At 59.8% G+C, this 17464-nt stretch overlaps 2 protein-coding genes across 3 annotated transcripts in view; one reads left to right on the forward strand and one right to left on the reverse strand.

Annotated features, from left to right (window-relative positions):
• Positions 1-12816, reverse strand: part of TSPEAR (thrombospondin type laminin G domain and EAR repeats) — a 125727-nt gene extending 112911 nt beyond the window's left edge. Inside the window, exon 1 of the mRNA XM_045540805.1 lies at positions 12572-12816. Within this exon, the coding sequence (XP_045396761.1) occupies positions 12572-12656 (85 nt within the window). The 5' untranslated portion in view covers positions 12657-12816. The remainder of the gene's footprint in view (positions 1-12571) is intronic.
• Positions 4477-5436, forward strand: LOC123630809 (keratin-associated protein 10-12). Of its 2 annotated transcripts, none has more exons than XM_045540812.1 (2): positions 4477-5293; positions 5336-5436. In XM_045540812.1, the coding sequence occupies exons 1-2, from the start codon at positions 4477-4479 to the stop codon at positions 5434-5436; spliced, it is 918 nt and encodes a 305-aa protein (XP_045396768.1). The 2 variants fall into 2 exon arrangements, with proteins under 2 accessions (XP_045396768.1, XP_045396769.1); XM_045540813.1 differs by having other exon boundaries at positions 4477-4983; positions 5071-5436.
• Positions 12817-17464: the final 4648 nt, after the last annotated feature.

Below are 17464 nucleotides of genomic sequence, written 5' to 3' on the forward strand. Positions count from 1 at the left end.
GGGAAAAGCCCACAGCTAGCATCGCGCTCCGTGGCGAGAGACCGAAAGCTTCCCGCTAAGGTCAGGGACAGGACAGGACGTTTGTTCTCACTGCTGCTGTTCAACATTGTACTGGAAGTTCTAGCCACAGCGAGTAGACGAGAAAAAGAAACAAAAGCCATCAAAATTGGAAAGGAAGAAGTAAAATTATCTCTATTCACAGGTGACATGATTCTATAGATAGAAAATCCCCAAGAATCCATCAGAAAGCCCCTAGAGCTTTTATTAGAGAACTCAGCAAAGTTTTAGAGTCAAAATCAACACACAAAACTCATGTGTTGCTATACACCAGCAACAAACCATCTGAAAAGGAAATAGACAAAACAACTTCATTTACAATGGCATCCAAGAGAATGAAATACCTAGGAATAAATATAACCCAGGGGTGAAAGATTTGTACACTGATAACTATAAAACATCGCTGAAAGATCTTGTTAAAGACCTGGATATTAATAAATGGAAAAAATCCCATGCTACGGATTAGAAGACTCACTATTGTTAAGATGTCAGCACTGCCCAAAGCAATCTCCAGGTTCAACGCCGTCATTATCAAACTCCAACAGTCTATTTTCCAAAAACGAAAGAGCTGATACTCAAATTCACATGAATTGTAGGGCCCCAGAATGGCCAAAACAACCTTGATAAAGAAGAACGAAGTTGGAGGAGTCACAATTCCCAATGCCAAAACTTACTACAAAGCTACAGTGATCAAAACAGTGTGGTACTGACATCAGGATAGCTGCACAGGCCGATGGAATAGAACTAAAAATCTGCCCATGCAGCCACCCCAGGTCCTGCGGGGCCCCCCTGTGCTCACTGGCCAAGTCCCTGGGGCACCACCTGGGCTCAGGCCAGAGCCCCCCACTGTGGGTAGAAGCAGCTCCTTCCAGGCACAGGTGGGCTGTCCCGGGGCGGCAGGGCCCGCAGCTGTGCTGGGACGTGGGAGACTGGGGGAGACGCGGCATCAGCTGGCCCAGCGCCCAGGAGTTCCGCTCGGGATGCTTTGGGTGTCCTGGGCTCCTGCACTCACGGACACCTGGGGACGCCTCTGCTCCCACACAGGCTCCGCTGGGATACAGATAGAGACCGAGGTGTGGCCTCCAGAGCTCCCACCGGCTGGGCAGGGGGCGGGGGGGGGGTGAGGCGCAGGCGGGGAAGGGAAGGTCGCCATGGTGACAGTAGAGAACACCCAGGACAGCGTGAGAACGTGTGCAGACCAGACGGCAGGAGGGAGGCCTCCTGGGGGTGTCTTAGCTCCTTGCAAGAGGACAGGGAGGACGCCAGGGCCACACTGTCCCTCCTGTCCTCCTCCGCACCCTCCCTGCACCCGTGACCTGGCAGCGATGCCTCCCACGCTTCTCGGTCTCAGGGACCGAGGGAGCCTCAGCTGGGCTCTGGGGGACCACAGGAGCCCCAGTGTGCCCAGATGTGGTTTCTTTGTATTTGTTGTGCTAAAGGTTCTCAAATGCCTTTGCATCTATGAGTCTTTCGTCAATTTAAATTTCGTGTCCATTATATCCTCAAATATTTTACTGCCCCTACCTCATTCTCTCCTTCTAGGATTCAAACCATCTTTTCACCACGTCCCTTACGTTTATTGCTCCACTAAATGTGCTTTAACCCTTTTCTCCCCCTCGCTGTGCTCAGTCTTGATATTTCCCCGTCTCTGTTCCTTCACTAGTCTGCTTTTGGTTTTGCCTAATACGCTGTTAAGCTAATCTATTAGGATAACTTCAGTTCCTGTGCTCTTCAAGTCTGGAATTTCTCTTGGATTCTGGTTCATAAATGCAGTTTGCCACTGAAATTTCCCACCTTGCCCTCTATTTTCTTGAAGAAATTAATCACAGTTACTTTAAATCCATGTTTGCCGTTTCTGATATCTAGATCTCCTGCAGGGCTGTTTCTAGTGTTGGCTTTTTCTCTTGGTCCTTTGCCAACCGGTCTTGTCTCCTAGTGTGCCTAGCAGTTTTGACTGAGTGTCTGACTTTGCACGTGAAAACTGTAAGATGACTCGAGTCTCTGTTGATGGGACCTGGCTCCAGAGACCCACTTCTGTTCCCGGCAGACATAGGTCCTGGGCAGACCGTCTGGTTCCACTGGAGCGGATGCCGGGTGGGCCCAGGTTTGACTCCGGTTTGCCCTCCACCCTAGGGAGCGGCCCTTCGCTTACCTCAGTGTTTCCAGCCGGAACCTGGGCTCCTTCCCAGAATCCTCTGGCTGGCCAGGGGCTGCACTGTGGGTGTGTGTCTTCCAATTCCACGAGACGACTGAAACCTCCGCTCAGCCTCTCAGCCTCTTGGCTGTGACCCGTGATTGGCAAGTGCCTTAAGCAAACCCACGGTGACCAGCAGACCAATGTCTGTGCACCTTCCCTGCGATGGGGATTCCATCACTCAGGCCTCAGCTGTCTTGGCAGCTCCCGGAACCAGGTTTCCTGATTTTTCTCAGCTGGACGACTGGTCTGACGCGAGTCAACTCCCCGCACGTGGAACAGAAGATGACAGAGCGCTTTGCGCAGATAAGAAAAAGGTGGCACGATGGAGCCATTTTCAGAACTTGAAATTGTTATTCCGTGATTTCTCTGAAAATGTTTGTTTTTCAGCCAATATTTGTTAACGATCTTCCCCGTGCCAGGCACCATTAGATCTCTGGCGACACACGGGCAGCCAGGCACACAGTGCCCTGCTCATGCCAAGTCGGCCTTTGAGATCAGAGCAGAGAACACCAGACAACGAGCAGGAGCAGCCAGGACACGCGGCAGACACGTCGGTGGCGGGACTGAGCGTCTGTCACTGAAGCGCAGCAGAAAGCTCTGGTCTCAGGAGCAGAGCAAAACCACAGCCCCACACCGAGGGGTTCCAGACTCTCCTCTGGGATCTGAGCCCAGTCCCATCCCCAGCCCCCCACGTGCAGTCTAGTGGGCTCAGGGGCACCATGGCCGGGGCGTGACCTGTCTCCTGGCCCTTCTTCTGCCTCGGTTGGGCTCTGACCCCTGCAGGGGGGGCACAGGGAGGAGGCGTGGCGGGGCCAGCACTGTGGCCACTGCTGCAGCCTCTCTGACCAGCCCCCCGGGGGACCCGCCGTGGGGAGCAGACGGCCCGTGGGCAGAGTGGGAGGCTCTCCCTGGACGCCACTCGCTGCGTGGGCTGAGGGGACAGCCACCTCCACAGCCCCTTCCCACCCCCTGGGCAGGACGGTGGCGGGGGCAGCGGGCCGTAGGTGGTCGGCGTCTGTCGTATTAGGAAGCCCCGTGGGACAGGTCTGACCAGGCCCCAGCACTGGAACACGAGGGAGTGTCCAGCGTGGCCGGCTTCGGGGCACACGGCACGTTCCACTTCACACCCCATAACGCAGGCCTTGTTTTAGGAGGAACTGTGCGCGTGCGCTTTGCTTTGATGCAAAAACGTGCAGGCACAGTCAGCATTCGGACTGGCTGACGGGGGAGGATGCCCTGGGGACCGGGGCGGTACACAGGGACAGGGGCTCCTGCACTTCGTCTCTGCCACGTGGGGACCACGCGTGAGACCAGAGATCATGACGCATCGAGATGCCTGAGCGGAGCTGGGGGCTGCGGCGGGGCCCTGGGCGGGGCTGGTCAGGGGAGGTGCCGGCTCAGGACAGGGACCAGCACAGGGCACACGGGGGCCTGGGGGACAAGGGCCGGTGGCTGTCCTCGGTGAGGCAGGGACGCCCTGTGGGTTCAGGGCCCAGGAGGCTGCCGTCAAGCCTGAGCGGGCAGGGGCCGAGCCCTCATCCTTGTCCCACGATGCGCAGTCCTGTCACCTCCCAGCCAAGGACAAGGCGAGCAGCAGACACAGCGCAGGGGCGCAGAGGCCGTGGGCTGAGCCGCCGTCCAGAGCTCGGGCCAAGGGCTCTGGGTCCAGTCACAGCCCCTCACAGCCACATGGCCCTGCCCAGGTCACCCCCCAATCTGGGCTGTCTGTCACCGCGTGGTGACAGTCCTGCATCCCGGGAGGGGGGCCTCACTGGAGGGGTGTTTGCACCACGGGAAGCCCCTCCTACCTGCCGGCTCCCAGCAGGGAGAGCCAGTGTCCTGGGGCTGCCGGGCCAGCGACAGGACAGGGCCCCAGCTCACCAGGGACAGCCAAGGCACGTGCCCCCCACCCGACCCTGTGTCCCCCATGCCCACAACCCTGCTGGGAGCACCCCCACCGCACCCCTGCCCCCAGGGGACCACATGGGACGGGCTACAGCCCAGACGTGGCAGGACGTTTACGAGCTGGACAACATCACAGGCAAACAAACACCCTAATGACGGGCTGGCCCCGGCGCTGCCAACAAGGAAGGGGCAGCTGTGGGGCCAGGACAGCCAGGGCGGGAGGGGTATAAAGGCTGCCAGCGCTGAGCGCCCCACACACCCACTCACCCACCCACCCACCACACACTCACCCGCACCCTTCCCGGCTCCACCCCAGCATGGCCGCGTCCGCCGTGTCCGTCTGCTCCAGCGACCTGAGCTACGGCAGCCGGGTCTGCCTGCCCGGTTCCTGCGACGCCTGCCCCGACTCCTGGCAGGTGGACGACTGCCCAGAGAGCTGCTGCGAGCCCCCCTGCTGCGCCCCCAGCTGCTGCGCCCCGGCCCCCTGCCTGACCCTGGTGTGCAGCCCAGTGAGCTGCGTGTCCAGCCCCTGCCGGCCAGTCTGCACCAGCACCTGTACGCCCTCGTGTTGCCAGCAGTCTAGCTGCCAGCCGGCTTGCTGCACCCCCTCCCCCTGCCAGCAGTCCTGCTGTGTGCCCGTGTGCTGCAAGCCCGTGTGCTGTGAGCCCGTGTGCTGCAAGCCCGTGTGCTGTGTGCCCGTGTGCTCTGGGGCTTCCTCTTCATGCTGCCAGCAGTCTAGCTGCCAGCCGGCTTGCTGCACCTCCTCCCCCTGCCAGCAGTCCTGCTGTGTGCCCGTGTGCTGCAAGCCCGTGTGCTGTGAGCCCGTGTGCTGTGAGCCTGTGTGCTGCAAGCCCGTGTGCTGTGTGCCCGTGTGCTGCAAGCCCGTGTGCTGCAAGCCCATGTGCTGTGAGCCTCTCTGCTCCGGGGCTTCCTCTTCATGCTGCCAGCAGTCTAGCTGCCAGCCGGCTTGCTGCACCTCCTTCCCCTGCCAGCCGTCCTGCTGCCGCCCAGCCTCCTGCGTGTCCCTCCTCTGCCGTCCCGTGTGCAGGCCTGCCTGCTGTGCCCCCGCCTCCTCCTGCCAGCCCAGCTGCTGCCGCCCGGCCTCCTCTGTGTCCCTCCTGTGCCGTCCTGCGTGTCCCCGCCCGGCCTCCTCTGTGTCCCTCCTCTGCCGCCCAGCCTGCCCCCGCCCGGCTTCCTGTGTGTCCCTCCTCTGCCGCCCAGCCTGCCTGCGCCCGGCCTGCTGTGGCCTCTCCTCGGGCCAGGGGTCCAGCTGCTGAGGGGCTCGTCCCTGGGCCAGTGCGCACTTGGGCCATGTCCCGCTCCAGCTGCCCTCAGGATCCAGCCCCAGCACCACCCCTGGTGCAGGTCTCGGTGTGAAGTCAGCTGACCTCACAGCCAGTAGCCCCGGCTTCTCCGCCTGCCACCTCCATGTCAGGCCCAGATGCACGTGAGACAGACGTCACCTACTATTGAGAGGGGCTTCCAGGTTGCTACCTGCACCCATGGCCAGCAGCCATGGCCCACAGCCGTTCCCCACAGCCTCAAGCGGTCCCCAGCCAGCTCTGTGCCCCTCTCCTCCGGCCATCGGGCCTCCCCTGCCCCACGTGTGTCGTGCACAATTAATAAACGCACTTCCTTGCCTCAAGTGCTCCTCTCGCCTGCTGCTAGATTTCCCTCTTTTCAGCCCCTCAGTGCTACCTAACCCTGGCTTCAGCAACCCTGGGGACAAGCAGGTCTTGGAAGAATTTCCAAGGGAGTTGAGCTCCAAGACCCCAGGTGTTCCTATGGCCCAGGGCTTCTGGATCGGGGTGGCTGTGCTTCCAGTCCAAGATTCAGCTGGGGACCCCTCTGGTGGCACATCTGGCCAATGGCCACCTGGCCAGAGGGCTCCTTGGCAGGACAGCCCTGGTGCCGCAGGCCTCCTGTCCCTGCTCAGTTTCAGGAAATCCCAGCCAGGCGGGCCCCCAACGGGGCAGAGGGAAGCAGACCGCCTCCGCACCAGCCGGCTCCTGAGTGGGCCCTGTCCCCTTTGGACCCTAGACTTTACTCAAATGTCCAGCCCCGTCTGGCTGTGCCTGCAAATGCCAACGCAACACACCTGCGAGGCCCAGGTCCAGCCCGGGTGTGGCGAGGTCAGGGGGAAAGAGGCTGAGGCTGGTGCCCAGGACCCCACGGTATGGTGTCCGAGGCCAGGCTGGCCACTGGTGGAGGGTTTGTCCTCGGGGCCAATCAGGATGGGGCCCCCAGGGTTCCCGGATCCCCAAGCCTGCACGCCAGCCCTCACTCCTGCCAGAGCTGCTTCCTAACCTGCTGTCCCCTGCCTCCACAATGACATCAGAGCCACCCCCACTCTCGAGCCCCTGCTGTGGCGGCCGGAGCAGGGTGGGAGCAAGTGAAGTCCCCCCAGACACAACCCCAGGAGCCCATCAAGTCCAGCAGGGACGTGCCCGGGACCCTCTGAGCAGGTCTGAGCGGGTCCAGCTTGGCCAGTGCTGTCCCCTAGAGGGGGTCCCAGAGAGCCTGTCAGTGCAGAGTGCGGCCCCCTGGTAGCACCCGGCCCAGGTAAACGCTTCAGACAGACCAGGCCCGACCACCCTCCTCCTCCCACATTCTGGGCTGCGGAGGCAGGTGGGGGTCCTGACCCCTGCCTCCCTGGGGGACCCTGCCTCCTCACCCACGACTGCCCTGGGGGACCCTACTATGGCAGACAGGGGGAGAGAAGTCAAGTCCCAGCTCCCGGCTGTTAGAGCCAGAGAAGCTCCGGGACTTGCCTGTGGCCTGCCAGGAGGGAGCTCCCCTGCTCTGCAGTGTGGCCGTCCCCTCTGGCCGAGTTCGCCTCCCACCCTAGAGAGCGACTGCCCCTCTGGCTGGTAAAACCCACGGGTTCCTTCTCAGAAACACATTTTAAATGCATGCAATGTAACACACCCGATTTCTAAGGAGGCAATTGTGTGGGGAAATATTAAAAATAGTTAGCAACACATTTCAAAAAACAAGTGGTGGCCAGGCGCGGTGGCTCACGCCTGTAATCCCAGCACTCTGGGAGGCCCAGGCGGGAGGATCGCTTCAGGCCAGGAGTTCAAGATCAGCCTGAGCTAAAGCAAGACCCATCTCTACTAAAAGCAGAAAAATTAGCCAGGTGTGGTAGCCCGCCTGGAGTCCCAGCTACTCTACTTGGGAGGCTGAGGCAGGAGGATGGCTTGAGCTGAGGAGTTTGGGCTGCTGTGAGCTATGAGGACACACCACAGCACTCTAGCTGAGATGACAGCAAGACCCTGTCTCAAAAACAGAAAAAAAGAAAACAACCCACAAATGATGTAATGAGCTGGCTTTGCCACTAACACATTAACTAAGCAGGAAGGGGGAGTGGGGGCTTCCCTCCACACCCGGGCTGGGGAGGTGCTGGGACCACAGAGATGCAGCGCTTCCCACCGCGGCTCACAGCTCGCAGTTGGAGAAAGCGGAGGACACCCGCCCGAAACGCGGACCGGCCTGGACGCTCTGTCCTCCTCTCCCTGACGTCAGTGGCGGCCTGTCCCCAACAACTGGTGACCCTTCCCTGGCGCACCCCAAGCTCAGGCCCGGACGCGAGACGCAGCAAAGCTCCCAGGAGAGCGCGGCCCACGCGCAGGGTCCCCACGGCGCACCCTGAGCGCAGGCGACGCCGGGTAGGGCTGGGGAGCCCCCAGAGACACCAGGCGCGGGCGCAGGCGACACAGGCGGAGAAAGGGTGGCTGTGCTCCGGTGACCCTCGGCGTGCACACGTGCGTGAACAGGAGGCGCACACGTGTACGCACACGGACTGCCCTGCCCCGCGCATCCCCGCGCCCCTCCCGCGCCCCGCACGTCCCAAAGGCTTCCCAGCGCCGCTCTCGCTGCGGTCACCCATTTCGCAGAGGCGGGGGCCGGGGAAGGGGAGCGAGGGGGCCGCGTGGCTGCAGGCTGATCGGGGTCGCGACCCCCGCAGTGCCGCAGACGCCCACTGGACAGGATGTGCTAGAGCCCCCTACGCAGTCCCCATCCAGGGCAAACCGCCCAAGCCCTACCGGGGATGGGGCGAAACGTGAGCCCTTAACAGAGGGGTCCCCCGCCCCCACCCCCACCCCGAGCCCCTCCGAGGACAGAGACCCACTGGAAAATGCCGGCTTTCAGATCACGTCCAACTACCCCCAACCCGCGCTCGGATTTGAGTGGAGCTGGGGGGCGGGGAGGGCACACGAAGGCATCAGTGTACGTGGGTCGGACCCCACTTATCAGTAGGGGCCGGGGGAGGGGCAGAGAGGCTGGGCGAGCGCCCCCGACGGATTCCGAGGCTCTTGGCGCGAGGTCAGGAGGGGCGGGGTACAGCTGAGGACCGCAGCCCGCGGCTCCCCAAGACCGGGCAGGACCCAGAGGGAAGCGGGCGCCTCCCACCTCTGTCCCCTCCCCGGCGCTGAGGTCCCACCCGAGAGAGGGCGGGGGCGGGAGGGGCCAGGAGGGGTGGGGTGGGTGGTGGCGGGGACGAGAGTGTGGCGGGAGGAGGGGAGGGCAGGACACGGCAGGGCAGGGCAGGGCAGGGCGCGGCGCAGCGGATCCCGGGTCCCCGCGGGCACCGGAGTCTGCCCAACGCCACCGAGGGTCGCGGTTGCTCCTGAGGGGCAGCAGCGCAGAAGCGGCGCGGGGCGCGTGCGGGTCCACCTCACAGTGACGTCCCGGTTTGCTCCTTCCGGCGGGGGAACGTCCCCCTCCTGGCGGAGCGCTTTACAAACCCCGGCGCACCCGGGACAAGGGGCGCGGACGCCTGGGGGCGGCAAACGCGGTGGCGGTGCGGTGGGGGCTCCTGTAGCACAGGTCGCCGAGCCCCTGCCCTCCGCTGGGCAGGAACGGGTCACAGGAACAAAAGCGACGGCAAGGCCATAGCGCGGGTCGTGTCCTCGTGCAATGGGCGACCGTCCTGGCCGCACAGCCTCCGCCCCCGCCACCCCCGGGACGGCGCAGCCTCCCCCATGGCGCACACCGCGTGGCCCTGCGCCTTCGGGTACAGGGGTGGCGCCCAGAGAGGCGGGTCCGGTGCGCCCGGCCCCAGCGCAAGGGACCGCAGGCTCCCGCTCCGGGTGGGCGCAAGCGGTGGGGATTTGCGTCCGCAGCCAAGGGAGGGCGTCCTGGGCTCACGTCGTCAGGCGACCTCGCCAGGGACCTGCGCTCCTGGGGGACGAGGGGACGCACACTCCCTCAGGCACTGACCCCCAAGTCCAAGGGCAAAGGTCGGTGGAAGAAAACCTGGAGCAGCAGCGGAGGGGGAGGGGTGGGCTGGAAGTTGCTCCTTCAGGACCCCGGACCCCTACCGTCCCCGGGGAGGGCACACCCTGCACTTGGCTCCAGGCAGAGCTGCGGTTTGACAGAGTTGCTCCCCACACCCCCTCTCTGCCCAGCACCTGCCCTCACCTGCCCCTGGGGTCCAGCGGTCCCAGATGGCTCCCAAGAACCCCTGCACCTTGGTGTCCCATCCACCGGCTGAGGCTGGGCGCTCTGAGGTCGGGGTGGATGGATGACAGGGCCTTTCCATGGGCCACCCAGACTCACAGGCACGGCCCCCGCCCACCCCCCATGAGAGCCCCTGCCTAGAAGGAGGCCGCTCTGCTGGGCACCCCATGCACACCCGGAACACACGGTGCAGCCCAGGGTCAGGAACTCCTTACGGGAACCTAAGGGTCTCAGCAGTCTCGGTCCAACCTTCCTGTCAGGCCGAGGCTGCCCACCGGGGTCAAGGCCAGGGTCAGCCTCTGGCTGTGAGCGCCCGGCTGCCCCACAGCTTAAGGTGATGCCACAGCTCATAAAAAGGCATGTCACCCCAGAATCCTGCCTGCCACACTCAGCCTGGGGGAGCCCACCACATGCAGGCCCCGAGACCCCACCACTGTGCCCCCAGTCCCTGCTTCCACCTTCCAGTCCCAAGGAAGCCTCCTTCATGCCGACCACCTGCCTGGACCATGGCTCTCAAAGGTGACACCTGACCCGCCCTTTAGCGCAGGGCCCAGCAGAGTTGGGACCAGACACTGGTCAGACATTCAGCCTCAGTTTCCCCACTGGCAAATTGGCCGCACGGCCTACCCGTGAGAGGGGCCAGGAGTTAGCAGCCCATGCTCATCAGTATGCTGGTCACTTGGTGGGCTGCGTGCAATAGCCCCGCACCTGTGTCAACCTGGTCACAGCTCCCCAGGCCCGCGGGTCCCCTCCCAGCCTCCACGCCCACCTCGGCCGTGCGGAGACAAGACCAGGCAGAAGTGTCCCCACCAGGCCTGCCCTCAGGCCTCCTGGACTGTCCCTCACTCTCTTCCCACCCAAGCACTGTGGCCTCTGTTGTCTCAACTCCCAGGCCACCGGCCTCCCTGCCACCTCTCAGACTGGCAGCTACAGCTCCCTAAGGGCTTGTGAAGATGGAACTCTCCCCTGTGCTCCCTACTGCGTTGGGGACCCTGACAGTCCCAGCCCGCAGGCCCCCCATAGCCTGGCAGTCACAGGATTTGCACACTAATACGAGGAAGCAGTCTGAGCAGGGCAGGGAGAGATGGGAGTGAGTGCTGGAAACCATAGCAGGTCCCTCTGTCCCCTGGCACCTCCAGAGGAAGGGTGGGGGACCCAGACCCCCAAGCCTCACGATGGCCCAAGCCTCTGCACCAGCCATGGCTCCACACTGCCGCCCCTGGTCACAGCCGTCCCTGGTCACAGCCATGCCTGGTCACAGCCTTGGGGGCCAGGACTCAGAAACCTGAGAACAAGCGGCCACGGCCAAGCCCAGGGCCCGGGGAGCAGAGCGCCTGCGCTTTCCAAACCGAACGGAACCAACCTGAGTTTTCAAAACTGTTTGAAGCCCTTGCTGGCCATTATGCAAGTCTCTTGGGAACGTTCCAAATTTAGCTCAATATTATTTACTTGACTTTTATCTCTCTCCTCTAGTTCATGGTATTAATAATAACTGGGTCATCTTTTAACTATTTGCAACATACCTTCAGGGGAGAGGGGGCGGGCTTTATAAATAACCTTTATTATTACTATGCAGGTCGATTCTGTTCCCAGCACCGAAGGGAACATGAAAATACATGTTTGTGACTCATCCCCAAACCAGGGAGGACCGCCGGGTGCTGAGGACAACGGCTCTTGGCTCCGCGCTGCCCTGGGGTCCCTGTGCAGGGGCGGCGGAACGGCTGGCACTGGCCTTTGATCGCGTGAAGCCTGGGGATTTTGCTTGGCAGCAGTTGCCGGGCTCCTGCACTGTTTGCATAATCTCCTGTTCGAGGCAGTCGCTGGGCAGGTGCAGCTGCCCGAGCCCAGAGAGCAAGCCTCCGTCCTTTCCCCAGCTCCCAGGCCGCCCGCAGGGTGGGCTGCTGCGGCGTCACAGCCTGGCTGCTCCCGGCTGGCCAGGGACATTTAGGGACCCTGACACCCATGTGGGTCAGTGTTCCAAACTTGGATCCACGTGGGCCATCCCCTAGTCACATCATCGGGAACCAAGCACCATCAGAGCGAAGAGCTATGTAGCCCGGGGCCTGCAGAGGACCTAGACTATTCCCGGGAACCGAGGGTGCATAATTTGCAAATAGAACCAGAACCGCGAGTGAAGCTGCCTCCTCGTCCCCCTGTAAAAACCATGCGGTCCCGATCTTTCTGCGAAGTTCTAAGCTCTCCCATCCCTCACTCACTGTCCTGTGACCAGGTTTCCAGCGTTCGGGTCTAGTTTCTTGTTACTTTGGCTTTTAAATTTTGGTTTGATAAGTGAAATCTGTCAGTAGAAACTAAAGTATCAGCGTGTCATGGTTATTGGCAAATCAAAATGGCCTTCTGGAAAGGTGGGAACAGAGTCTCTTGGCTTTGCTGTGGCCACCGGGGAGCCCAGGGTTCTCCAGCGAGGCTGGGGCTCAGCCTTAAAGGGCCCTGGCTCCGGGTGCTGGGTGTCAGGGCTGTGCCTTGTCGCACCTGTCTCGCTTGCGTGCTCGTAGGGCCAGGACGGCCCGGTGGCCCTCTGCTTGCTCAGAGCAGGCCGGGGTGTCTCTCCACTGGCTGAGGAAAAGGGACCTGCCGGGGCTGCTGGGACTTCATTCCTAAAGCAGGTGTAAGGCCTTTCTGCAGGAGGCCAAGCAGGTAAGCACTTGTGAAGGCCTCTGATCGCTGCTGGTTAACTCTTTGAAACTCGTCGCGCCTTGCCAGCTTGTTGGCGTTTCCATTGTGATTGCCTGGTGGCGCGCTTTAATCCTCCCTGCCCTGCCCCTCCCACCCCTCCCCGTCTCCCCAGGGTGCTAACTGCTGTCCTCCGAAAGTGTCCTCTGGCATCCGCAACCCCCCAATCAGTGTTAAAAAGTAGCATTCACTCCTTGCCACCCCTCCCAGCTCCACCGCGAGGTACCCCTGCCCCGCGTCCCCACGGTGCTGCCTTACCTGTGCAGGGCTCCCAGGGCTGGGCGCTGCAGCCAGGGGCTGCCAGGGGCAGGAGCAGGATGCAGAGTGTCAGCAGGGCAGACATGAGGGGCTCAGGTCCCAATCCCCATGCAGCGGCTCCGCTCCGCCTGCAGGGAGGCAGCTGCTCCTCAGACACCAGGGGCAGCCTCGGGGCCCCCGCGGCAGTCACTGCGATGGCCACATGCCAGAGGCGAGGACATAGGTGGCTCTGGTGGCTGCGGTGAACCCTCTGGTTGCTTCTTGGAGGGAGGCAGGTGCCCCGGCAGGCTGGGGCTGCAGCTCGGGTTTATCTCTTCATTTCCATGCTGTGCAGGTGACAGGTGATAACAATCTCAGCACGGGCTGGGATTAGTCATTGGCAACGCGTGTTTTCCAAAAGGAAAATCAGAAATAGATGGTTCAGTGGAGACCTGAGAACAAACCAGAAAAACTTAGAAAACCTGTTTTCCTCGGCGCGGTCGCGGGCCGGCTGCCTTGCAGGGCCAACTGCGGCTGGGTCGGGCGCAGCGGCGGGTCCGCGCCGTGCTGGGGGCCGAGGCAGGTCCAGCGCCCGTGCTGGGTCCCCAGCGGAGGCAGCGTCCCCAGGAGGGGCCGGGCTACCGCAGAGGGCTTTTATCCGGCGCCCAGCCCTCCCGAGGGTGTGTGGGTTTGTCAACTGTTGGTTTCAGGAATTTCCCTGTGGAGGGAAGTCGGTCCTTAAAGGGAACAGCTAATGAGAGGGAGAGGGTGCGAGCCGCCCTGGGCAGGGGCGCAGCCGCGGTTCCATCCAAAGCTGGGGGCCCTGGGGCCTGAACTCTCAAAACTGCCGCGGACATGAAATGCCAGCGGAGGCGGAACAGCTATTAAACATGAGTATTCTTTAAATTCGTATATACCCTGCCTCCCTACCCGCTCCAGACAACGCTGAACGCAGCATGCTCGAGGCGTCTGAAACAGCCGGTGCCCCCTGATGTGCCCGGTGTGGAGGCGGCTTTCCCGGTTCACGGGCCCCTGTCATAGGCCCCAAAATACACACCTTTGCTGGTTTCAGACGGAAAGTCCCAGCGCCTGCGCCGGTCACGGAAGGTGCCTGGGACAGGGACAGACAGAGATGGGGAGACACAGAGAGGGGAGAGACAGACAGAGATGGGGAGACACAGAGAGGGGAGAGACAGACAGAGAGGGGGAGACACAGAGAGGGGAGAGACAGACAGAGATGGGGAGACACAGAGAGGGGAGAGACAGACAGAGATGGGGAGACACAGAGGGGAGAGACAGACAGAGATGGGGAGACACAGAGAGGGGAGAGACAGACAGAGAGGGGGAGACACAGAGAGGGGAGAGACAGACAGAGAGGGGGAGACACAGAGAGGGGAGAGACAGACAGAGAGGGGGGAGACACAGAGAGGGGAGAGACAGAGAGGGGGAGGGAGGGAGACAGAGCTCCCGGGAGCCCTGCAGGTGGTTTCCATGAAACAAGCCCTGTGGTTGGAGAGATTCTCTCCCCGCCCCCATCCCCGCCAGCAGGTACTAATTCATACTTCACGTCCCTCCATCCTACAGCTATGAGGTGTTATATGCAGAAAGCCTGAAAAGGTTCCTATTACGCACGACTCCCCCATCACGGGGGCCCCTGCTGGCTGCGGGGGGGGACACCCCGCCGGGTCCTGCAGCTGTGACCCTCACACGGGGTGCAATCTGTTGTCACCTGAGTCTGACAAAAGGACAGACAAAGCAGGGCCCCGAAGGAGCTGCCTCTTCCCTCCTAACTGGCGAGGACTTTGTCCTGGGCCAGGGCCATCCCAGGCCAGCGGGGTCCCAGTGGCCTCTGGGACCACATCCTGGGGCAGGGGGCAGGGGGCACCTGTGCAGACAACACCAGCAGTGACGCTGGCCGACCCCATGACCACTTGACCAAGTCCCTTGCTGAATGTTAACTGGTTGATAAAAATGAAATTGTACATCTTTTTTTATTTCAAAACTTGAAGGGGTGCAGACGTTCTCGTTACGGGGGTGGCTTCACGATGCCTCAGGCAGGGCTGTGGGTGTGCCCGTCACGAATAGTGCTCCCCGCACCCACTGGGTAGGCGTTCACCCTCCCTCCGTCCCCTGTGTCCTGTTCTAATACCTTGATGGAAAGAATCAAAATTATGTTGCCTTGACCCCTTCCAGGAAAATTGTCCTTATGTTCCATTTGACCCAGTGACACTAGTAACACGCAAGGACAAGCAGGCGCCGTCAGTGGACGTTCTGCTCACACACACGACACCGACACGTGCCTGAGTGAGAGCAAAGCGCCGAACTCCCTTCTCTGGGCCGCGCGCGACCCTCGACTAGTCACTTAAACTCTCTGAGGTTCACCCTCCACGTCTGCGAAATGTGCCTGGGGCCCTGCATGGGAGGAGACCCCGTGAATTAAATGACAGCTGTAATTTCCATAAAGCAGCACTTTCCACAGCGTCTCCATTTGCTCTATGAGGAAAGGGGAGGGTGTAGGCAGATTCCACGCTTCCTCCCTGGGGGACACAGCTCAGCTTGCCCGCGTGGGGCTCCCGGGCGTAAGGAACCTGCTCAGAGTTTTCTATCCCAGTTTCCTCCAAGCTCATTCTGTTGTGGAAACCACAGCCCCGTGTCGAATGCACTGAGGTCTCGTGGAGGTGCCCCCGGAACCCACTGAGCGAAACGCACACATCGGACCTACTGCGCGATTGTGCAGAACCTGCCCGAACCTCGCTCCGTCCACACTCGCTCTAGGCAGCAGGCTAGGTAAGTCCCCCAGCCGCGAAGGCATGGAATCCTCAGGCCCAGCCGGCCCAGCAGGAAGGAGTGGCCGTCCTGGGTCTGCTGCCTCCTCTCCAAACAGGAAAACAGAAAATCTCCCAAGACTGTCCCCGGCCACATCCTGGTGCAGGTCACCCACTTTTCTGCTTGAAGGAAAACAGAGACAGCTGGCAGGAGGGGAGGGCTCCAGGTGTTCTGCTGGGGACACAGGCAGTTTGGTGAATCAGAGAGAAGCCACCACAGGTGGGTCACCCTGGGCCAAGGTGCAGTAACAGCACTGTTTGGGCAAAGGCACCTGTGACGTGTGTCCCCTTGTCCTCAGGGGCCTGTTCAATAGGCCAACCAGGGCACAGACGCTGGTCACGGAGAAATCGGATGTGATAACTCCACGTTACAAATATAAGACACTGACATCCACTCCCCCAGCTTCGGGTTCTGTTAAACTAACCCATCACTTACGTGGGCTTTAATAATTTAAAGACACAAAAATTCCTCTGGGATATACCATAATTTGGTATTTAGCAAGCATTGTTCTAAGGATGGCTGCAAAGTTCTCTGGAGACACAGAGAGAGAGAGAGACAGAGAGAGCATTTCACATTTGATGAGTTTTGATGGCCTTGGGAGTATTTGGTGAGGCTGGAAATGACCCTTAGCTGGCTGCCAAGGTCACCTGCTGCCAGGCAGGCTCCCTGTCACCTGTCACCCAGATGGTCCCGTCAGCCACTTACTCACCTGGAGGCACAAGTGAGGCCAGTTGTCCCCAGGAAACATGGTTAGAATTCCATTTTGAAGGTGATTTAATAAGAAGATCGTGTTAAGTTATTTAAATAAGAGAATAATGATTTTTTTCTCATTACACAAGGAGTTGTTTGGATAGTAGGGCACTATCCCTTTGTCTGCTAAAAGGCTGCTGGACACCTTCTCTGGGCACCTCCTGTCACCTCCCGTCTCTCAGTGGTTTGTTCACCTGTCATTTCGCCAGGTATTTAAAATACTTATTTAGTCAGCAACATTCTCCTTAAGACTTGTGAGTCTTAAAATACAAGTTTTAGATTAGTTACTATTGTACGCTCGTGTTCAGATGTCCGTTCCACCTGGGACGTGGTTTTGAACATGGAATGCACCGAATGGGACTCTGTTTCCAGACAGTCACTGTGCAGGTCCTTCTCCTTCCCTCCACTGTGACACGGCCCCCGCGTGTCAGGCCCTGCTCTGCTCCCCTCCGTCTGCTTCCTCGGCAGCTCTGCGTCCTTCTGACCACTGTGCCCACAGGAGGTGTCATACTGACACAGCCCGCGTGCACCTGCTCCCCCTTGCACAAACGTGTTAACAATTCCAACACTTTACTCTTCCCCACGAACTTTAAAACCTATTGGTTTCCATCTCCACCACCCAAACCAAAATCAAACAAACGAGCAAAAACCATTCGGGGAAAACCTATCGGAATAGCAATACATTTAGGGATTAGTTTGAGAATGATGGACATTTTTATTGTACGAAGTCTCCCCACCCAGGAACATGGTGTATCTCTCTGTTTATTCCAATCTTGAATTTAAAAATTTATCAAAAAAACCTTTTTATCGTTTTGACTGCAGAGGTCCCGCACTCTTTCTGTGAAGTCATTCCTGTAAATATCCTGTGCATTTACTTGTAATGTTATCATTGTCGTGAACGTAGTCCCCCCAGCTTCCATTTGTAGTTAGTTATTACCAGTCTAAAGAAAAGTGGTTCATTTTTTGTACAGTTATCTTGTATCTAGTGACATTAAATTTACTATGTGATTTTAGAATCTCATGTTTCAAGGTAAACAAACGTTGTCTGCAAATAAAAATAATTTCCCTCTTCTGTTTTAATTTGTGTACCAACTTACTTGTTTTCTCATTCTACAGCATGAGCTGCCGCCTTCAGAACAACGTTGAAAGCAGTGACTGATTTCACCAGTTTACCTCACAGAGGACTCTTTCCATTCCTGATTTCAGTGGGAGGGGCTGGGGGCCTTGGGGTCACTCTCACATCAAAGAATCTTTTTCTTCTCATCTTTTACTTGGAGTAGGAATGGCTGCTGAATTTTCTCGAATGCTTTTGCACATCAGTTGATACGATCTCGTGTT

The sequence above is a fragment of the Lemur catta genome, chromosome 1 (assembly GCF_020740605.2).
Source record: "Lemur catta isolate mLemCat1 chromosome 1, mLemCat1.pri, whole genome shotgun sequence".
Lineage (NCBI taxonomy): Eukaryota > Metazoa > Chordata > Mammalia > Primates > Lemuridae > Lemur > Lemur catta.